This window comes from Fistularia commersonii, chromosome 28 (genome assembly GCF_037954325.1).
Source record: "Fistularia commersonii isolate RoL2024-O1a breed Wild chromosome 28, RoL_Fcom_v1.0, whole genome shotgun sequence".
Classification (NCBI taxonomy): Eukaryota; Metazoa; Chordata; class Actinopteri; order Syngnathiformes; family Fistulariidae; genus Fistularia; species Fistularia commersonii.
In genome coordinates this window covers 9,067,631-9,090,896 of record NC_141311.1, presented here as the reverse complement: position 1 = coordinate 9,090,896, position 23,266 = coordinate 9,067,631, and the positions used below count along the sequence as shown (strand labels likewise).

Genomic DNA, 23,266 nt, shown 5'->3' with positions numbered 1-23,266 from the left:
TCCGAAAACCCACAGATTAATGACATTTTCGGATGGATTAGCAGCACAACACACTGTTCGGTATCAGGGGAGGATTCCGGGTGGGAGATGTTAAATTAAGAAATGAACTCCCCCCTCCCCAAGAAAAAAAGAAATAGGGAAAAGACGGAGGCTCGTTACAGACTTTGTGTGTCTTTCATTGGGGAGAATCCCGGATCATATTAGTCACAGGCGACTGATAAAATGTAATAAAAACTTTAGTATCAGCCGGCTTTCGTGTGGCGTCGAAGTGGAAATCTGGGTTTTAATCCCTGTTAATTATTTCAGAGCGTGAAACCAAAAAGAAGAAAAAGGAGGGAGGGTGGGGGCGGGGGGGTAATCGAGGCGGCGAAGTTGGTGGTGTTGCTGTGAGCGTGGAAAAATACCACGACACCGCCGAGGAATATTAGCGGCGGCGCCGCCAACGAGAGGGTCATCCGAGAGGAGGAACAATGAACTCCTCCTTTCACTTCGGTTTCGTCGGTGTGTTTTTTTTCCCTCTCGCTCCCCGTCCTTGTCTCCCGTTACATATTTTGTCGAGATTTCCAAGCGCATTTTCATTCCAAGGTTATTTTTTCTGAATGCCTTATTCATCATTTTAAGCAGGGGCCGCCTCCTCCCACCCCTTTCGGCGCCGTTACTCGTGTTCCCCTCGACCATTGTTGTCCGGCTGCTCATAAAACGCCCTTTCCTCTTGCGAAATTCTTTTTTTTTTTTTTTTTTTTCTCGTATTTTTGCTCCTGAAAGAGCAATGAAACCTCACGTCCGTTTTCAATTACTCTTGTCTCCAGGTGCCCCCGCCTCCCACTTCCCTCCCACGTGCGTGTTCGGCCATGTTTCATGTGCATGCATGCATGTTTGGCTTTGCATGCCACACTCACAGATACCACATTAACCTCGGGCCCACTTCCTCACAAATGAGATTTCTCTCCCTTCTCCGTGTTGACTTATTTGCGTCGCTTTCATCATCCGCGGCAAGGTTACCCTCCGGCGCCGGCACTTTTTTTTTTTCTTTTTACGAGAATGAAGGGGGGGTGGGGGGCCGAGGGGGCCGGGAGGGCCTGGCTTCGCCGGCGGCCGTGCCTTAAATCGATCTTATATAAAGGGACGCGACTTGGTTGAATTTCCGAGCCCCTCTCTCCGTCCTTAACAAGCATCGGATTTAATTAAGAGGTAGGATGAGTTTTAGGGGTTATTTTATTTATTTCTTTATTTTGCGGTTTTGGGTCTAAAAATGAAAGGGGAGTGCAAAGATGCACAACAAAGAAACAGAGCGAGAGTTCGGAGGGAGGAGGAGGAGGAGGAGGAGGAGGAGGAGGCAGCGGGGAAGGCGGAGGGAAGAAGGAGGCTAATTAGGAATTGCGTTCATGCATCATCCTAGTTGAAACATTTCCTTCCTCTTCCTCTCGCTTTCTCACTCTCAACCCGGTTTCGCCGTCTGCTCCCTTTTCTCCTTCCATTTCTCCCTTCTGCATGTAAATCTGCCCCCCCCACACACACACACATACACACACACACACCCTCCCTCCAGCTAATTTTTCTTTTGTCACATCTTTCCTTTGCTGTCGGCGCACAATATTGCTATGCAAATAAGAGACACTCTAGTGTAGCGCGCACACACACACACACACACACACACACGATCTTCCTACACACAAAGCATAAGACCAGAGTTTTCTTTTTGTTTTTTCTTTCCGCTCCAGCTGAAACTATTGAAGTACTGGTGGGTACTTTATTTGGGCTTCAAGATGTTGAAAACCACAGTCAAATGTCGTCATATCAGTCGTACAGAATATCATCCACATGACACCGAGGAACAGAGATAAAGCAGACGCGCTCCACTGGACCGCCCACATTTAAATACAACTTTATTCAGGTCTCAGGATTTCATATATTTATATACGTGTGTTTATATATTCTTTCTTCTTTTTTTTTTTTTCTTGACAGTTTGGTGTTCCTTTCGGCGTTCGCTGTCTCGCAGTCTCTAAGGCCAAATACGCAAAACGTCTGCCTGCCGGCGCCGCCGACAGAACTGGTCAACGGTAAGGCTGCTGCCGTGGCAACGCGCTCCTCGTTTTAGCATCGGCGGCCTTCCGTCGCTGTCCTCGGGGGGGAGGCGGAGAGCGTGGAGTCTCGATGAGGGTATTGCTGTAAAATCTGAGAGGGTGCAGTCGGGTGCGAGGTGAACCGCCGTGGCGCCGAGCGAATCCGGTGTCGCCCTGCGAGGTGGGAAGGGCAGGGGACGGGCGGAGGAGGAGGAGGAGGAGCACGGCGAGGGGTGGCGGGGGGTCGCCGGGGCGATTCTGTGTCGGGCCTCCGTAGGCATGATTTCGAGGAGATATAATGTCCTCGCGATCCAGGGGCTTATGAGACAGGCTTTGAACAGGAGAGAGGAAAATACCAAAACCGGCATATCTAAGACTGTGCGCGACACACACACACACACACACTCATACACTCACACACGCATTTGCCTCCTAGGATAGAAACACAGAGAGATAGAGGGAAGGAGAGGAGAGGGAGGTTTATCACTGAGGCCGGGCGATAAGCTCCCAGATTAGCCAGCTCAGCACTGTGCACGAGAGGGTGGGCGGGGCGGCGGCGAGGAACTACCCACAGCGGGGTTCAAGGCCGGGGTACGGGAGGCGGCTTATGCGCGGGGGGGTCGGGTTGGCGGGCAAAGGGGCGGCGTGAAGTCAGCTTGGAGGAGGGGTCGATATGGCTGAGTGACGCGCAGACGTCTGGACAGGGGAGAGGAAGCGATGAGCGCGGGGGAGAGAGAGAGAGAGAGAGCGAGGCCTCGGCGCCGGTTCAAACAATTTTCCTCGCCATCCCGCCGGGAGGCTAAAGGCTGAAACATTATTTGCGCGCGCTCCTTGAAGGAGACCGACGCGGGGAATCATTTTCTTTTAAATCAGCAGTTGCGATTTCTTCCCAGAAATTGCTGGAAATTTACCTCGGAAAATCTTCCAGCCGGCCGCTCGCGCCTCGGACGAGGTGAAGCGTGGAGGTCGATCGCGGTGCAGGCCAGGCGTGCTGCGGCCCTCGTCCCTGACATTGCGGCGCCAGGCCGCCGGTGTTCCCGTTGCTCGGTGACTCCGCGGCACGCCGCCCGAGACCGCGCGCCGCCGCTGAACCGAAAGCTAATGGCGTCCTCGTGAGCGGCGCAGGATCGGTAACCCCGCACCTCGGCGCCACTTTCCCGCTCCCACTGCGCACAAAAAAACGACAGCCTAATTCATCACTCCGTTTGTTCGCCCGTGCCGCTCGGTGAGACGCCATTTATCTTAATGGGAGCGGCTGCAAGCCCCGCCCACAAACAAACAAACAAACAAACAAACAATCCCCATGACCTCTTATCCTCCCTCTCGCCGCCTGCATTCTTTTTCTTCTCCTCTTTTATTTTTTCACTGGGAATGAATTTCCCCCTTCTCGTTTTGAAACCTTAATTAGTTCTAAAGGAGATTAAATAATATGTAATTATTATGATAATATTTTCATTTATTCAAGATAACGGGCCGCCGCATGAGCGAGGGAAGAGAAATCTCCCCCCGCGCGCTGCGAAGTTATCAAGGCGTGAAATCAGGAATCCTGACAGCAACAAAATGTAATCTTTTTTTTTTTTAAACGTGGCAGGGACAATACCAAGAGCTGCATACTCATACATCTCCTTCTGCGCTTTAATTAAAAGCTCGCTTTCTCTCTCTCTCTAAGCGTGGCGCGGCTCAATCCCGTCTGCGTGCACAATCTAGTTATTTCCCCAGCACTGAACTTGTCTTAAGCCGTGGCCCTGAATCTTTGTTGCACAATTGTTTTTCCATGCATATTTTATATTCTCTCTCTCTTTCTCTTCTCCACCCCAGACAGGGTCCTGACGCTCAGCAGGTGGCGAGGCCCGAAAGCGGCGTTCAGCGAGGCTAGCAGTCTCACGGGGCGTGGACACGGTGGAGGGAAGGAACGGGAAAAGGAGGACGATGCCATATCAAAGAAAAAAAAGCGGAAAGATGTCGAGCGGTACCTGGACGACGTGGTTTTACATTCATCGAGAGGAGGAAGCGCTCCGTGTTTATTCTAGATCTAGATTTTCTTCCAAACGCACTCCGGGGCAGATGCTACCTGTGCGGCGCTAACTGCGCTCATGTGATCGGCATGTGACTGCCGCCGCCGCCGCCGCCTCCTTGGTGGGCGACGAACGGGCTCGAGTACGAGGGATAATATATTCGCAGGCGCGATTGAGTGGAATAATGGAGCCGGCGAGTGACATTTAAAGGAAACAAGAGCAATTAGGAGGCAGAGACGAAGCGACGGGCCCGTCTTTCATCAAACCCCTGGAAAAAAACAACGCGCTGCCATTCGGCACTAATGAAAGCATTAATAAGGTTTTCTCTCTCTCGGCCGTCACCGCCAGCCTTCCTCAGCGACCGGCCTCTCCATGCCCGCAGAAGACGAGGCTTATCCAAAGCAGCGGCCGGGCGTCCGGCCGAGGTCGGATTACAGAACAAGGAGTTACTTTTTCTGGGTTTTATATGTTTCTGCTTCTGATGGTCACTCCCATTCAGGTTTGCTTTTTTTTGTGGATTGGTAATCCCTAATGCCCCCCCGCCCCCTTCCAATCGTGAAAAAAACATCAACACTGGATGGGGGGGGGGGCCTCCACCGTAGAGGAAACCACACTGAATACTAAAAAAGCCCCGGAATCGGAAGGATGTGAGTCTGCAATAAATTGGAGCGATTTGGGATTCAACAAAAAGAGAGGGAAAGCAGAGAAGAGAGAAAAGCCGGGTTTGTGTAAGCAGGGTAATCCACTGGCGGCGGAAAAGACTTAAAAATATGAGACGTCGGGAAAGATTTCGCTTGTTTAAAAAGTTGCTTGAAGGCAAACGGGGGAACAAAAAAAAAAACAAAAAAAAACCACCGGACTCGACAAGTCAGACTCCAACCCTCCAAATCACGAACGCACGACTTCGTGACAACATCTGCCCCTTTAAGCCCCCGTCTGCTGAGCTGACCGTAGGAACCGCCGCCACCGTGTCGGTAAAGGGTTGGGTTTCGGGGAGGGGTGATTCACGGACGACATTCAGAGTGGGGAAAACCGGGCGCTTCGAACAAAAATGGACTGAGGTAAAGGTCGGCGGTATTTCGGGTATCTCTCACCGCTGCTCCAGGCCGGAGAGCCAAAGCGCTCCCGACACCTCGCCGTCTGCATACGCGGTTTTGCATATATGATTTTAAATCTCACTATAGTCCGACTGTATCGTTTTTTGTTTTTTTTTTATTTGTTATCTTCGTCTTCGGCTGTCGCAGCCGCGTCGGCGTCGGAGGAAGATCCAATCCGACCACCCCGGGTTTCCTCCTCCGGTGATGGAGTTTAACCTCGACTCGCCCGCCCCCCACCCCGACCCACCCCCTTCCTTTGTAATTTATTTTTGTTTTTTCCTCTCTCCTCCCGCTCCTCCTCCCCTCAAGCACGCGACTTAGCCCGAGGGCAGGTAGGGCATCTCGTTGTGGTAGTTGTAGTCCGGGCAGACCTTCTGGACGAGGCGGTAGTCCGTGCTGTAGAAGGAAATGTAGATGCAGATGACCTTGAAAGGCTTGGAGCAAATCCAGGACACGTGGCTCTGGATCTGCTCCTGAAAGCAGGTCTTGGACGGGTCATAGTTGCAGAGCGAGGTGCGCTTGCTGCGGTCCACCTTCTCGTAGTCCACGCGGCAGTTGAAAATCTTGGAGTCCTTGGGATAGACCACGCTCTGGCGTTCCAGGTCGAACTCCACCGCCTTGACGGGCGGCACCAGGCTGACCGAGATGTTGCCCTGGCCCGTGGAGTTGTGGCGGAAGTAGACGCTGAACGTGCCGTTGCCGTGGTCCACGATCTTGCCGGTGATCAGCAGGTTGAGCCGCACCGTCTTGATGTTGGAGTAAAAATCCCCCCAGCCGAACATCTTCTTGAACTTGCCCGTCTTGACGATGGGTCGCCGCTTGACCCTGGAGCTGGAGGCGTCGGGCTTGAGCAGGTCGCTGCCCAGCATCTCCCAGAACTCCTGCTTAGAAAACTCCTGCTTGGCGAAGGAGACGGCGGAGCGGTAGGGCAGCTCCAGGGAGGTGGTGTTGGCCGCTCTGCTCCGGCTGTGCAGCATCCAGCGGCTCAGCGGCGACAGCGGGGCCTGGCTGCTCAGGAGGCCCACCGTCTTGGAGGAGTCATCCACGGGGCTCTTGGCGCCGGAGGGATCGTCTTCTTTACCCAGCGCCACCTGCACGGAGGAGGGGGGAGAGCCGTGAGAAAAAGAAGACGGAGGAGAGGCCAGGTAGAGAGGAACGCTGGCTGAAAACAAATTAGAGAGTTAATCAATACTTAATTTAGCGTCCATACCTTTCATGCTTGTTGCCGTGACATTTTATCAATGTACTGTGAATTATATATATATATTATACACACACAGACTCACACACATTTCTCTTCATCTTGGCTGAGTCCGTGGGGATCTTGGGGTCTGAAGAGGCTTAATTGATATTTTCTTTCAAAACAATAAAAGCGCCGCCGGTTATAAAGAAACGCACTCCATTTTCCGAAAAACCCAAGGTGCTTTAATATTGAACCCCGCCACCCCGACCCCCCGACCCCCACCACTTCTACTACTACAACCATCCCGCGCACATACGGCTAGGTGATCAATCAAATCCGGAAGCGGGAACACGCAGGTTCGAACGTCATATTCATCTCGGCGTTATTGTCTGAAAAACAAAAACAAATGCGAGGAGGAAAAGTAGACGGAAGCTTTGTTTCCCGTTTTTACTTTTCTTTTTTTGCTTCTTAGGCACCCTGGATTTTCCAGTGGAGAGGGGGTTCGGGTCGGGGGGTGTGTGTGTGTGTGTGTGGGGGGGTGTTACAGCCTCAAAATATTTAGTCGGAGGATCAAAGTGTTCGAGGAAGAGGAGGTGGGCAAGCACCGGGGCAGGAGAATAAAGTGAAATGTCCAATTAAGACTTTCAGTGTTTTAATTAAAGTGGAAAAAAGATCCGTATCAGCACACACACACAGGGATGTCAGATGCAAAAGATTGGGTAGATATGTGTGTGCGTGTGAATGTGTGTGTGTGTGTGTGTGTGTGTACGTGGAGGGGGTTGATCAGTTACTGCTGTGCTCAGCAGTAACTTTGTGACGAGCGTGTGAACGCCGCAGCAACATAATGGGTAATAATTCAATGATAATGATCTATTAACAGGTAGCTTCTGTCTAATGTAGCATGGAAGCATCCGGCGTGATTATACCCCTTGGGTTCTGCATTTGAGGACACACACACACACACACACACACACACACATACACAGTTACACACACTCTCTCTTTCTCTTTGTGAATGTTGAGCGAGGCAAATACAAATAGTGTTGGAGTATGTTTGTGTATGTGGTTGTGTGTATATGTGTGTGTGTGTGTATGTGTGTGTGCATACTGTGCCCCGAGATTTTACAGCGATGCATAATGCATATACCCGGGTCTACGCTCTGATCCATCCACTGTCTTGACAGCCTGGTCTTGCTTACACAGGCTTAGTCAGGATTATTAAGTCTGACTCATTTCCAGTCCTTTTTATGCAGGTTATTCAAGCTCGCTCACTCGCTCGGATTTGTTCGCTTGGCACCGCAGTCCGTCAGCGGTATTGATTTCCTGCCTCCTTCGAAAACACGTATTTCCTTCGATAACAACGCGTTTCGCATTTAAACCGCTGCGCGGCGAGGATCCCCGCTGGTTGTGTTGCCGGTTTGGACACAGATGAGAGAACTCCCCCTTTTTTTTTTTTTTTTTTTTTTCTTAATCTGGACTTATTCTTAGAGGGCAAGGGGGTCTCAGGCCATACGGATTCCTCCGGCCTCTCCGACGGACGGGCCAACAAGGCGCTCTAACCTTTTCGATCGCTGCCTCCTCGGGAGAATCGGAATCATTAATATTAAAGAAACTACCGGAGGAGGGGTTTGATTTTCATCTTTTCAAAAATATATGTCTTTGTGTGGGTGGGGGGTCAAATCTACCCCTCTGCTGGAGGGGTTTATGTATGAAGTCCGATTTCTCCTCTGGCAGGGGAAAATGGTCAGGATGCCCGCGGTGTCCCGCAGGGCTCCCTCCTGGGGTCCTTGACAAATAGGCTCGCTCTCCGTCACCATGACACCAGAAAAAAAAAAAAAAAACAACTCATAATCAACTCTGCTGAATTTCTACATCCGGCTAGAATCTCTCCCGGTCGAAGCCCCCCCCCCCTCCCTGAAAATATCTCCTATCGAAGTCGGAACATTTTGCAGTCTACTTTTCTTTATCTTCTTTTTTTAAATGCAGCTTACACAGCGAGCGTTCCACCCCACCCCCCCTCCTCCTCCTCCTCTTCCTCCTCCAGCGCAGTCTTCATTAGCGAGGCCCGAGCAGGGGGGGAGATGAAGCGAGCCATTGTGCTATTGTTGAGCGGAAGATTTAAGTGTCTGGCGCCGCTGGAGGTGTCAGATACTGTGCGCCGCATCGTTGTCTGAGACAAATGTTTCACGTGGCAGTGACGGAAGACAAAACTGTAATTACAGCGGTAAAAAAAGGAACACACACCTCTGAAGAACAGGGTTTCATTAGCTTGAGGATTATAAAAGAAGTAGATTATTTCCCTTGGTGTGACGTAGGATCATGCGAAATGTCACAGACACACCGAAAAGACCGGCACAACGTTTTTTAACCTCGTCGAGTTCACGTGCCGGAAGATTTCCGCACTAGCAGCCGCGCTAACCTGCACTGTAAGCAGGTTTCGGTCGGGTTCCCCCAGAGCTCGCTGCTGTTTTCGCCCGCGTCGAAAGATTAATGCACTGCTTCCCCCCTTAACGGCCAGTTTCGCCTTTCAGCATGCATGTCCTGGCGTTGTTTTGGAAACAGACTAACCACGGGTGCCGCCCGCAATGGGCCCTCGCCTCGTTATTGCCTGCGTCTTACAGAAAGGCCCGTCTCCTCGCTCAGCCGCCGGGAGAGACAACGTTTTTTTTTTTCTTAGTGAAGAAAAGGGGGTGTTGTTAGGAATTGTAGCTTGAATGCTATGAATGCTATGAATTGGCCAAAACATGACAATGTACGTCATGGTTGGGGGAGGGCAAGGGGGTGGAAATGCATCAGCGAGCTTCATCATAAAGGTGGGGGGATGATGTCGAACCAACACGGCTCAGAGATGGGTGGGTAAAATCCGTTTCCGGTACCTTGGTCCAACATTTACCTTTAGCCTCCGATTGCTACCAAAATCGCCATGCCTGAGTGGGATTCGGAGATTGGATATCTGTCGATATTTGTTAGCATTTTAGCATGAATGAGATGGTCAAATGAAATAATTTCTTCCGCGGGAGAAAATGTTTTTTTTTATCCCGTTTATCCACGTCTGCTCGTGGGGGCCGGGGCAGATTTATCTCTGCTGTAAGTACAGGAAGAGCCAAACCGTTGGCGACGGGCAATCAGGACTCAGCGTCGGGGCGGAGTTCGGGGCTGATTCCGTCATTTGTCTTGCGCACTAAGTGAGTCAGCGAGGTGGCCGGAGGGAACTGGTGGGGATTGGGGGTGTCGGGGGCTCTGCGGCCACGGTAATTGTGAGTCATTCAGCTTCGGTGAGCTCAGACCCCCGGGCCTCCTTCCCAGCGGGGAGGGAAGCAATCCTTGCCAGCCTGCCACCTCCGCGGGCGATAATCAGCCTGTTACGGTGACTGGTACACCGTTTCAACCTCCGTTTCCCGCGGCGACAGAAGCACACTCCCGCCGTAAAACAGCGAAGAGATCAGGGAGCCACTTCAACTGAAATCGGAGCCATAACTCCTCCAAACCGGCGGTGAGAGCCGAGGAATCGACCGCAGGGGCGCTAAAATAAAACCCCCACTGAGTTTGCACACCGGCCTGTTGTTGGTTCGTAAAACTGCAGAAGATGCAAAAGTACTTCAACAGCCGTCCGATGTATTTACAGTACACGTCCTGCAGGATGCTAGCTTTCGTACCATCGGTAACTCATGACTTATGTTTTTCCCAATACTTTGTGCATCGTAGGAACTCGCCCGTCTCAGCTCGTCGGACGGCGTTAAAGGCAAATACGTTCGACGGCATTCCGAGGGGGATGAACGAGAACTGCGTCTCCGTGAAAGCCCACAGAGCAACCGCGGAGTCGGAGCTCAGCTAGCCTCGACATTTTAAATCTACAGGTAAAACAAATACTTTTGTCCCCCTCACACAGATCTCAGATTAGCAAGATTGCACTTAATTAACTTTGACATTTTTCAATATCATGAATCCCTATGCTTATTTGAAGCAGTAATAGTTTGAATGATTGATCTGGCTAAAATCTGCCAGAATAGTCAGAGGATATTTGCGATAAGGGGGTGTCTATTTGTGTAAATACAGTGTATATTGGAGATAAACAGATAGACATGGGTACAGCTATATCTGAAATTACAGACAGAGATAGGTAGACGGACAGATCCTTAGATAGATTCAGACAGATTCAGTTTAATACCTGCGTATTCTTAAAATGTGCTCATTCACTCTTTGAATAAAAATACTGATATTTAGAGATTTCACTGAATCCGAAGGCAGGTTGGACTTCCGGCGGCCGCTGCGCCCAATCCTCAGTCGCCTTCGCAGCGTCAATTCTTGATTTAAACTGATATATTTTCTTAAGTGTTTGCCGGTGCCTGGCTTTTTTTTCTTCATTTTTTTAATTCCCCTCTTTACCCCCCCCTCCAATCTCCGTCCCCCACCCTTCCGTCTGCGATTCTAATGTGCTCGCTGCAGGAGATTCTTCTGTTACGTGATTAAAAAGTCTGAAAAACGGTTGCAACCTTATAGCTAATTATTCTTCCGGCTGGTGTATCACCACAACGGGGAGGGGAAAAGGGAGCAAGAGGGGAGGGGGGGAAGGAGGACGGGTAGGAAAGGTAATTTCAACAGAAACAAGCCGTTTGACTCTTAATGAATAATGTACTCTGGCTTCTCGGGGGTCAATAGAGCTCGGCTCTGCAGTGGGCGGACCGACTCATCCCCGCTATTCTATCTCTTCTTTAAACTCTTTTCACATCCATCCTTTCTCTCCGCAGTCCACTCTCGCCGGCTCACTCCGGACAGGTACGCTCACCCCACCCCACCCCACCGGCAGACCTCGGCTCATTCCGCATGCTCCCGCCGAAGCCGTGCCCAGAATTGGCTATCAAATTTTTATATTATAAGATATCGACAAGTTGCTAGTGCGAGAATGGATGGGGCGGGGTGGGGGGTTGTCGGGGCGACGGGGGGAGGGGTTGATGGTTTCTCCCCGTGGTCTCACCCCAGGGAGCAGAGACTGATGGGGCAGAGCTGATTAAAGCTGCGGTGTTCACACCTGTCTGGTTAAAGCTGCGGTGGAACCGGAGGACGTTTGGGCCTGGAGCTGAGAGGGACGTGCGCTGAATGCGGTCCAGCCCTGAGGGGAGCCGAAGGGGGCGTGGGGGGGGTTAGCGGTCTCCTCCCCTGGTCTGGATGTCATGTCGTTTGTAGCTTGAGAAAAAAGCAAGCGAGCGGGCAGCTGGTGTATATCACAATATTCATTAATAAACACACACATACATCAATTGATAATAAGTGAACGTTACGTCCAGGAGCGATCCGACCACTTGGGGGCAGTAATGTGCCCGAAGCCATTGGCAAAGGGTGAAAGCGGAAGAACCGCTGCTTCTGAGTGGCTGCGAGGGCTCAATTAAAAGAAAAAAGGAGAAACATTGAGAGATTTTGATAGAATCCGTGTGAAAGCTATCGAGCCCCCGGGCCTTTTTTTTTCCCAGGGAGTCGCTCTCCGGCGGCGTGAATATTGTGCTCGCCGCCGCACAGCGATCCTAATTTTCGTGAAATGAAACGATTGGTGTTTTCTGAAAAAAAAAAAAAAAAAAATAGCTGTTTCAAATTCAGCCTGTTGTCGGCGATGGGCAGCTGCCAGGCGAAGATAAAAACATCAGCCGGCTTCGCCACGGAAAACAGTCAGTGTTTGTTTGGAATGTTTGTTTGGAACTTTAGCTTGTGTCATCCCTTTTATTTTGTTCATACCATCAGTCAAACAAACTGACAACACTGATCCCGTTTCTTCTTTCTGTTTCTCTCTTTTTCTGCCTCTGATTACGAGTGCAGCCCGCAGCCTAGCGCCGCATCTGTCCCTGGTCGGAGAGGACAAGGAGTGAAAATCAAATAAGGAAAGGGGGGGTTGCTATCTGCAGCCACTGCCAGAAGAAGACGAAAAGGAGGAGGAGGAGATGCACATGTGGAAAGGGTGGGGTCTCATCCAAGATCCACAAACTCAAAGGCCTCCACATGAGCAGGCACCTGTGGCTGTGCGTCACTAATATGTGTAAATGTCCATGCACGTGTGTGTCTCATCCTATTTATACATACTGTGGATATACTGTATATAAACAGATAGACAAAGCTGTGTGTCTAAAACTACTGTAATAAAATTGTGTGTGTGTGTGTGTGTGTGTGTAGAGAGAGAGAGAGGGTGGGAACAAGGGCGAGAGTAGAAATAGATCATAAATAAATAGATGGATGGATGAATGGTTAATGGCAATAGCTATTTCTAGAATGATTATGATAGATAGATAGATTGGTGATATATAAAATACTAGAGTTGTGCAGTAGACTTTTGGAGTTATAGACTCCTACTATATATATACACTGCTCAAAAAAATAAAGGGAACACTTAAAAAACACATCCTAGATCTAAATGAATGAAATATTCTTATGAAATACTTTGCTCTTTACACAGTTGAATGTGCTGACAACAAAATCACACAAAAATGATCAGTGGAAATCAATTGTATCAACCCATGGAGGTCTGGATTAGGAATCACACTCAAAATTAAAGTGTAAAAACACACTCCAGGCTGATCCAACTTTGATGTAATGTCCTTAAAATAAGTCAGAATGAATCTGTGTTGCTTCCTGAGTGGACACTATGATTTCACAGAAGTGTGATTGACTTGGAGTTACATTGTGTTGTTCAAGTGTTCCCTTCATTTTTTTGAGCAGTATATATATATTACAAGGGACTTGTGTATGACCAACAGCTAGTGGGTTAGAATTATAGCTAGTTCATGTTAGCTCTTCACTAACATGCAAATTTTCATTGATAGACACGGCTATATTTGACATGAAGCCAGTAATCAAACACAAATATTCAGACATTCACACAGACACACACATAGATTTATGAAGGCAAAGAAGACACTGCTAACGTTGCCAACAATAGCATAATAGATAAAGCAGCTTGATAGAAATGGAGTCAAATTGTCTCCCGTCAAAATCAAAACCAAAATCAGTCCACCTGTTCAACAGATTATCTGCAATTCCCACAGATGGAACACCGATGTATTTCTTTTCCTGAGAGCCGGCGTCTGGTCTGCAATCATCGCGCAATCATTTGGACAGGCTTTTGTAATCCTATCAGCCTCGTTTACTTAAATCCAGAATGCCTCATTTAGCAACTGTTGTCAGGATGTTGAGAAAAAATAACCAAAGGCAAAAGCTTTAAACAATAGAGTTATGGCTTGGGAGTCAAAAAATGCCGTTGGTACTCGGAGACATAGGGGCAATACCAAGCCGCCATATTGGAGAAAACTTGTTGCACAAACAGCTTAGAGCCTCTTATTGCCTGTTTAACCAAAATCACCTCGATCCTTTCATAGCCATTCAGGTCACATGACCTTTGTGTTCCTATTGAGCTCTACAGATTTAGGAAATCTTCTGTTTAAGATCACTTGCAATGACTCTTGCCTCCACCGCTAAAGCGAGCAGCTCTAATCACAAAGTTGGCTGAAGGAGTCGGGTCAGACGCGTTCCAGAACCATCTGCATTAGTATGGCGAACACAGCGGCGTCACGTGACTGCGCCGAGGCTCCGTCTGGGACGCCTGGAGGCGCCACCTGCATATAAAACCTCCGGGATGCGGCTGATTTGCATGGATCACAGACGACCCAGAAGTTTGTGCGGAGAACACGAAAGAAAGTTCCTGACGATTTTGATGGCGAGTTTGGACCCCAGGGAGCCCGGAATGATAATTTTGATGATTGATTACCATCGGCCATTTTGTCCCTCTCAGATCCTTGTACACCTCTATCGGTCGAAGACGCAAACCGCTGTTGACCATTATTGTTGTCAACAGGAGGCGGGACCTGGGCAGCACGCAAGGTGTGCAGATCAATGGCTCCCGGAGTATCCCATCACATTTGCGTCTATCGGGTTTAATCTCTGCAGGCCGCTTGTATTAATTAGCTTTTTTTCGTTTTGCTTCGGGCAGTACATGCATGTTGCAGTTTCCCTCCAGCACATATTAAACTCATCAGGTCACACACCCTCTGCGAGAGGCGCCGAGCAGACGAAACACGGGGGAACCGACTGGTTAAAGCCTCGATTTTATGTCCGATCCCATTTACTGGGATACTTGCCGGTGGTTACAACGGAATGGCGGCGTGTTGTCGTGGCTCGCGCTCCAGCTGCATCCCTTCTGCGCACGCTGTGCTCAACGGGAAACGGCTGAGACAGGAAGCGCTCGGTTTTGATGTGCGATGGCTGTGACGGCTTTGGTTTAATTGTTGGAAACTCAAATCTTGATCGGCCACTGTGGCTTGCAGCAGTTAGCGCTCATAGAAAGAAGGGAGTCTCTTTGATTTGTGATGTTCTCTCTGTGCTCTTTCCGGGTTCCTCTCCCAGTGTTCTCTCAATGCCCTCCTGCATGGGTTTCAAAGGTTCTCATCTTCATCCCACGGACCAAAACTAGTCAACGGGTCAATAAATTCTCCGTTGGTTTGAATGAGAGTCTAAAGTGCTGGATGTCGCTATGTGACTGACAGCTGACCCTTCCAGGTTAAGCCCCGCCTCTCAACTCAATGACGGCTGCGATTGGCTGCGGACCCTCTTGACCTTGTCCGAAGGACAAGCGGTTTGGATGATGAATGAATGGAGAAATAAGACCTCAGGATTAAGGATGCGTTCAGGGACTCCTCTGAGTCGCTGAAGGTCTTGAAATTTCTGGAAACGACAGCCCATTCGGGGCTTCAGGTGAGCAGATTCCAGAACACGGCTCCTGAAAAGCCCGCCTTCAGATGCCGACATGAAAAACAATCACACATCCTTGTTAAAATGGAATTCTCAAAATAATTGTCCTCAGTGAGCCGTGGCTTTTCCAGAAACACCATTTCACTTAAGCTTTGAGATCCCCCTCATTCCCAGAGTTACCCTCTGTGCTATAACCATGCGGCTCAGGGCCGAATGCCCTCTCCCAACCCCTGATCTCGCTCCGGCTCTAATTGGAGCCCCTCCCTTAAAGACCCTCAGCGGGCCTCATCTCAACCACTCTGACCCTGAAAATCATTGTACCGTCGCCGGGTGGCGCCGGTCAGCCGCACGCCCCGCCTTCAGCCGTGCAGAACAGACTGTTTACCGATTTTCTTTTTTCTCCCAGAAGACTGAGAATATAAATGGACTCTTGTCCCCCCCTTTACTTCCCGGCCTCACGGGTTGCATGAGCCCCAGAGCCGGCCGCCTCACCGCCCTTCACATGTAACTGTCGTCCCTTCGTCTGCATATTGAACCGGTGGCCGTTTTTCTCCAAGGAGTTGCTCAGGAATTAAAAAAGGAAGAAAAAACTCTGGCGTTTGAAAAATGGATGTGAAAGTCAGATGCATCTTCATCGGGATCCCATTAGACGCCCACGCAAGTGTTTCCCCAAATCGTTGTCCCTTGTAAGCCGCATTACTTTGTGACGCACCTGCAGGCTCCGCCTCCTGCAGAGCGACAGCGGGATAAACAGCAATGGGTCTGAAGAAGCCCTTTACTGTAAAGGGCTGTCAGTGTGTCACCAAGCGTGAACCTCTCTCTCTCTCTCTCTCTCTCTCTGGCAGACTCTGGTTGTAAGGGGTGGGGGAGTGGGGGGATTTCCAGGATTGGCACCTCGGCGGGATGTCAGATGGGGGGAAATCAGCACGTTGCCAGGGTCAGTCAGAATGTGCAAGTTGTTTTACACGGGGCGCTGCAATTTGGTGTAACTGCCTGTTACACCATTAGCAAGAGAGCTCAGCTATAATTCATATTAAAAAAGAATAAATCTTCATGCCTTTTTTTTTTTTTTTAAAAAAAAAAAAAGAAAGATCAATTGGCCAGTGACGGGAAATGGCCGTTTTTCAGCTCAGACAGTTCAGCTTGACTGGCTCCCCTGATTTTCTGCTGGTCTCATTTACAAACACGGCCTCTGCGGCTAATTAAAAGAAAGAAAAAAAAGCTGATTGTGTGTGCGTCAATGTGTGTGTGTATGTGTGTGTGTTTGTGGGCGGGGGCTTATCTGCCAAAAACATTAGCAGCACTTCATTTCGGTGCACTTCATTGAGAAAATCAGTTCTGAAAGGGAGTCCTACTGAGGGTTTCCCGAGGCATCCGAGCTATTAGCAGCATGAAACTAGCATGTGGCATTTGTAACAGGTGAAAATTCACAATTACAGTGATTTTTGTTTGTCTGGAGAAAAGCTACAGATTGAAAATCTCATCTATTGCACTGTTTAGGAAACAAAGTGTGGCTTGGGCACCAGTGCCTTATTACAGTGAAATTCATCAGACATATGCTAAGATACATAGTGTTTGACCTGGGGCTGCACATTCTTTTAAATAAATACCTTGTGGTGCTGTGGCTAGAGGTCTTGTCACCAACGAAGCAAAGGGAGGCCCAAAAGATACCAAAAAGATACTGGCGATGCTAATGAACTACCGGCCCACCCATGAACTCAGCCTGGTTTCACCCACTAACCATCCCTACCAGCCCATTGGTACAAGATCATTTTTTGACTCTCCCAACCTTTTTATTTCTTTCAACAGATCTTTAAAAGGTCTAGAAGTTCAACTTCAGGTTTCGTATCCAGTCACACTCACACTGAAGCAAAAAAAAAAGAATCAAAAATTGAGTTATTGCAATGACCCAGACCTTTTGACTTTCACAGTGTCAAGTGATTGTATTGTGCAACTAGAACCAATAGAAACTCACGTTAGTGTTGGACTGGAATTAAATACAGGAAAACGGGGAAAACAGGGATTTCTTAGATAGTGAATTTTTGAACAAATCCTCCCCCTTCTTTTTACAATCATTTTTTGAAATCACACATAAAAAAAAAAAAAAAAAAATCGAGAATTCCCACTGTTGATGGTTCAGTTGTCATAACTGTGCAACACCAACTAGATCTCAGACGCAGCCTATTTCCTTTGTGTGATATGAAACCACAAACACCGAAATCACAATTTTTTTTTTGACCTTGCCAGCTAAATAACGTTGTTCCTCGGTCTCTCTCTCACACACACACACACACACACAAACACACAAACAGAGACGTCCATGAACCCCCAGTAAAATCTGAGGGATGTTAAGGAGCATTCTGGGATGGCGAGGGGGGGAAGCTAACGGGCTCCGACAAGCAGGTCTGACAGCGAAGAGGAAATATGTATTCAGCGTGTCTCACATTCATCTCTGTATACAATATAAATGTATATTTTATATACACACAGTGTGGGGTCTATATATATTTTTTTTATATACATTTATATATGATATATAGATGCTTCAGAGAGAGATGAGTTTTCTATTTATTTGTATTTCATTATTTTTCTACTTTTTTTTTGGGAGGGGGGAGCAGGATTAAGGTTGTATTTCTGCTGAGCCAGAGAGGCATCTGAGGTGGACGCGGTCGGCAGGCAGGACAAGGCTCTACCTGCCTGAGTCTGAGAGAGCATGACAGCCTTGAAAAAAAAAGGAGAAGAAGCGTGGAATCTGCTGCAGTTAGCAATGCGTCCGACAGTATGTGTTTAACTCACACATACACCAACACACATATGATGCATGTCCGTCGGCCATCTTGGCTCCAAGGGATCCACGGGCCCTTTTTGCTACCCGTCAAAGTGCGGCAGACACGATTTGGGACTCCGGCTCCCCATTAAAAACACGTGCGTCCCTTTTTGTTTGTGATCTGTGTGAGGCGAGTGGCAAGGTCAAACGGAGGTCACCATAGGGACGTTTCCTAGGGAGGGTGTTTCTGGAAGAAGGCATCAGTCTGTGTCATTCTAAACCGCGGCGGAGATACGTGAAATACAGATCACGCACTTGTGATGGGCTGCATCTCCCTCGGAGCCCCCCCCCCGCCCTCCTCACGTCCTCCTCGTCTCATTGCTATCAGAGGGGAACAGAACACGAGGCGAGGACGAGGAGAGCTGCGTCCCTGTCTGTGCAAGGTCACCCGGGGGCTGCGTTTGCATGAGAATTCCTTTTTTTTTCCTTTTCTTTTTTTTTTTTTTTTTAAACACACAAGTATTTGGAGGATGGATGGTGAGCTGCAGGAGCTCAGGGGTGGGTGGGGTCTCCGACAATAAAAATAATTTGTGGGAAGATGTTGCCATCTAAGGCTTCAACATCGATTACTTAGTTAACTGATCAGATTTATACACGCACACATATATATATATATATATATTTATATTTATATATATATATATATATATATGTACATATGTGAACATATGTGTGTGTGTGTATATATATATATATATATATATATATGTGTGTGTGTGTGTGTGTGTATAAATGTTTATTTCATTATCAAAGTCATGTGTGGCACATCATGTGTATAGTTCATCATTGAAGGCCAATGCTAAGTACACTAGATAGGAAATATAAGAAAATAAAAGAAATACTTTCTGTCCTTCAACCTCCAGGTGCAACCTTGTCAGTTGATGTCAGAGTTTTCTTATTGATGGTTTGCAGGGAATTTTAGAAAAGGAAACGTTTGAAAAATATAGAAATATTAAAAAAAAAAAACACCCTTCAATAAATCTAGCCCATGTAATTCGGTTCCCGCGGGCGATGAATTTGGGGGTGAGGGTGTTAAGTATTAATATAAAAATTTACTGAAATTCAATTTTGTTTGTTTATTTATTTTCACTGAAGAGAAGTATATTTACAGAAAGTTACAAAACAAAAACCTCTGGAAGAAACAGGAGAAGTGCAGGTTCAGGAGAAGAAAATGCAGAATTTGTTTTTGTTTGTTTGTTTATTTTGTCTGCCACCTGCATCTTCAATTACAGCTAATTTGTTTTTTCAATCAGTTTGAGAAGAGCTAATGAGAAAGAAACAAAAAACATTCAGGCTCACGGATAGATTTGGGATTTTGCAAAGTAATATAAACGGAAAAAAGAAAAGAAAAGCGGCAGCTGTTGCCACAAATGTCTCTTTCAAGCTCAGGGCTGCTGTCCCATCATAATAACAACTGTTTTACTAATGTATTATAGATTGCCGACGCTGTACAACACGAGGTTGGTTTTGAGGATGAATAGATCCTTTCTAGACAAACTGGTCTTTTATTGTGATATATTTGTGTATTTTCATGAGTACATGAGGACTGCGCCGCTGCGTATCGATTGTTAGCTGTTAGCTACATTCACACTCATTCCTGTGTGTTGGATCTGCGGCGTAGCGCATTTGTACAAGAAGTACGGGCAAGTGGGTGAGATCAGCGAGCCATTAGCGTCCCCTTTACCCGAGGCATGGCATTTTAAAAAAAAAATAAGGTTAAAAACCTACTCTGAGGAATCAGTCATCATTGCAGGGAGAGAGAAATGTAGCGATAGAAGTATGATGGGCTTGTGTCCTCATACGAGGACGCCGCCCCACAATCTGCTCGGTTTGTAGTGCAGCCTCTCAGACGTCGTTGAGAACCAGTGATGAGACTAGAAGGCTTTTTAACTCTCTTTCTTTCTGTCTCTCTCGGCTGCTGATGAGTTTCTGGCCTTTTCTTTCAACCAAGCCTTGTCTCAGCTTCGTCCAACCAACGGTTCCCTCCTGCTACGCATCCACGCCAGCTTCCGCCGCAGAAAATCCGGCGTCACAGCAAAACAAGGTGGAAAGTGAAGCGTGTCACTCACGACCATCGCTACACACACACACACACGCACAGAGGATTAACTACGATTCAAGCGTCATTTAAATCCCAACACTGGCACCTAGTGACAATAGTCCGCCCGTGTTAGCCGCCATTTGCAAAAATAGATTAACAAATAAATAAATGAAGGTCCCTCCAGAGTTGGAACATCCCTGGGGGCAGAGTGTCGCTGCAACAATGCTATAGAAATTCACCCAGGGTGTAATTACAGCTGAACAAATTTGAAAACATAATAAATCACTGAATATATTAATTGTTCCATAAATGATCAGTGTTGGAGGAGGGAGGTTAATGGTTTACCCTTGTTGCCCGCTCATTTCATACATGCAGATTTGAATGGGAAGGGTGGGGGGGGGCAATTAATTCAATTAGCCTTGGCCTCGGAGCCCCCCCCCCCTTTTTTTTTCACCAAGAGTCAAGGCAACATACTCAACATACTCATACTGATATCGCACTGTCTTGCAACTGGTCACACAACGAGTCCCTGAAAGACACATACGCGCACACACACACACACACACAACCACACACACACACAGTCAGCGTGTGGTCTCGTCTAAGTACACTCAGTCACCCCCTGATCACCTGCATGGCACTTGCCTGCAAAGACCGGGAGGTGCCGGTGGCGCATGTACCACTACCAGGCGTCTAATTTCTTTTGCTTTAATTAATTTAAATTTTTCCTTATTCTTTAAGGATCTGGCTCCTCTCCCGGGCCCCCCTAGGATCTGCCGCCCGGCCCAGGGGTTTCCGAGCAGGAGGATGTTTTCAAGTTTCCTCCAGAGCCCCTTCCTCATTAAAGGCAGTTTCTATTTCCATTTTTTCCTTTCTTTTCTTTTTTCAATACATTTGCAAGCACACAGGAAGCGGGGGGCGTCTCTGTATGATAGCAGGGCTCAGCGCCCAGCCTTTCACACTCATCTGAACACATGTGTTACACACAGTCTATGTTGCATTTATACTATTCAGTATATTCTTTATATACTACATATAGTGTATATATTTCAGTTTGGACTACAACTTGATTTCTGGTTCTGCAGACTTCCTGTCCCAACCAGCCGCTGTCGTTGCTGCTCCGCCTGCAGTATCGCTTTCTACGCTCCATCAAGTTCGAGGGAGAGATGGAGGGTCAGAGAAAGGAGACGTTTGTACGTCTGCAAGCTTCTGGGAAATACAAAATAAAAATGAAAAAAAAATGCTGATGGGTGAAAATACCAAGTGCGTCCCTGGGACCAGGTTGAGCTCGCACGGATTTTGCATTTCAAACAAATGTATTCAACTGAATTGAAGTGAATGCAATTTATTAAGTCCTTTTATTTGGTTTTGACCTTCGTTTTTAGCCTAAAACCCAGCGCTTTTTTACTTTAATTTTATCTATTATTATTTTTATTTTAACAGGTTATGATCACGATTTTCTCTTATTTTCCATCTTTTTTTTCTTTCTACAAACCTCACCTCAGCTTATTCATTTTAAAAGACTGGGGTTCGACTGGACACTGCAGGGGGAGCAACGGGGAAGCAGAGGGGGGTCACAGAGGATGCTACACTCCTGTCAATTAAAAGACCCTTATAAATAAATCTATTATATAAAAAAATCAATAATAGGAAACAACTAGATGTGAGCGTGAGGACCACCGGAGCTTCTCGTGTCCGAGGGACTCAACAACGACCTGGACGTCCGGTGACGTCTCACCGCCGCCTCCGCACTTTCTGCAAGTTTGCACGGCGAGCGGTGCAGGTGTGTGCAAAGGTGGAGGTGGGGGGGGGGGGCAAATGCATTGGTTAAATAACCCCCCCCCCAACACACACACACACATGCACACACGCACATGCATGCACGTTCATCCCAGCCCTCCCCTTCTCCCCTGAACTTTTGCCCGCTCCGGGCGGTCGTCGGTTGTCTCACCAGGCAGGCGGTTCCGTTGAGGAGCAGCAGGATGAAGCCGCGGTTGGGACGCATCATTCCGGTGCGGAAGGGAGACCGCGGCTCCCCCTCCCCGGGAGAGAGAGGGAGGGGGGGGGGGGGGGGGGGTGTTGAAGGAAAAAATAAAACACTCTCACAAAGAAAAAAAAAAAATAATAAAAATAAGCTTCTCTTCTCCCTTTCAGGAAAACGCACTTCCCCCGGCACCGGGTCCCCCCCGGAGGAGACTCGCTCCTGTGTCCGCGGCCGGGGGACGCGCTGCTCCCGCCGGCATGGCAAAGGAAGAGAAAGAGAAAAAGAAAAGGTAAATCTCTCTCTTTTTCTCAATCAGATTACTTGTGATGCTTGGAATCCATGCTCGGTAGCATCCAGGCTTGGTGGAGGGGGGGTGAGGGTGGAGGGGGAGGAGGGGAGGGGGGAGGGGCGGGGGCCACAGATCCCGGGTCGTCGGGGGTGAACCGGCCGTCGGTACCGGCGGAGATCCAGGGAGGAGCCGCAGCCGCCGGACCGAACTGAGCGACGCTGAGCCCGGGAACCAGGAGGAGGCACGTTTTAACTGTTTCTCCCCCTCCCTCACTCCCTCTCTCCATCTCTCTCTCTCACCCTGCCTCTCTCTCCCTCCCTCCCTTTACCTTATCTCCATCTCTCCCAGAAGACCCCCCCCCTCTTTCAGCATCCATCCCTCCCTCTCTCCCCCTCCTTTCTTCCTCTCGGTTCAAATTGAAAACCAATCAAACGGAGCAAACCGGAGATAAACAACCAAAGACATCCCTCCATTTCCGCCGCCGGATGTTTGACAGCTTCCGGGTGTATCTCCTTTTTTTTTTTTTTCTTTCTTTTTTTTTTTTTTTCCTTCCCCTAGTGACTTTCTTCACTTTCCTCAGGTGACAACTTTTCTTTTCAGGTGTTTAAAAAAATATAGAAAGGTGGTTACCAGTTCCTGGAAAACCCAAATGGTGTAGAGAAGAAGGAGGGACCCCGGGAAAGGAGGGATGGATGGAGGGATCATCAACTTGACCTCCAGGATTCTGGGGTCCAGATCTAGGAGTCAAGACAGGCACGGTGTTTTATTTTGAAAGGACAAAAATCAAACTCCAGGAAGGGGAGGATGCCTCTTCCTCCCCCTCCTCTCCCCCCGACTGTCTGTCACTTTCAGAAATGAAAATAAAAGTTTCAAGTACAAAAATAGGAAAATCATGAATATATACAAACAAATAAAGGCACAAAATCAAGGCTGTTATTATTGGATGTTTCATCAAAATTCAAAATCTTGAACGTGGGAAACTTACTAATGCTGTACGAGTTTATCTCAACAACTTTACCACATATGTTAAAAACAGACCA

At 48.2% G+C, this 23,266-nt stretch overlaps 1 protein-coding gene and 1 long non-coding RNA gene across 2 annotated transcripts; one reads left to right on the top strand and one right to left on the bottom strand.

Annotated features, from left to right (window-relative positions):
• Positions 1 to 1,691: 1,691 nt before the first annotated feature.
• On the bottom strand, positions 1,692 to 22,446 carry LOC147217464 (neurexophilin-1-like). The gene is made up of 2 exons (XM_086175613.1): positions 21,905 to 22,446; positions 1,692 to 6,266 (listed from the first exon to the last, which is right to left on the bottom strand). Exons 1-2 carry the CDS (start codon positions 21,959 to 21,961, stop codon positions 5,493 to 5,495), a joined length of 831 nt encoding a protein of 276 aa, XP_086031739.1. The 5' UTR covers positions 21,962 to 22,446; the 3' UTR covers positions 1,692 to 5,492.
• LOC147217463 (uncharacterized) lies at positions 21,893 to 22,889 on the top strand. The gene is made up of 3 exons (XR_015108928.1): positions 21,893 to 21,965; positions 22,108 to 22,226; positions 22,827 to 22,889. It is a non-coding gene; the product is annotated as an uncharacterized LOC147217463 (long non-coding RNA).
• Positions 22,890 to 23,266: the final 377 nt, after the last annotated feature.

Excerpts from the sequence above, each read along its gene's own strand:
- LOC147217464 (XM_086175613.1), bottom strand. The coding sequence starts at position 21,961 with ATGATGCGTCCCAACCGCGGCTTCATCCTGCTGCTCCTCAACGGAACC. Across the intron at positions 6,267-21,904 it reads TCAACGGAACCGCCTGCCTG|GTGGCGCTGGGTAAAGAAGA; the intron begins GTGAGACAACCG and ends TCCTCCGTGCAG.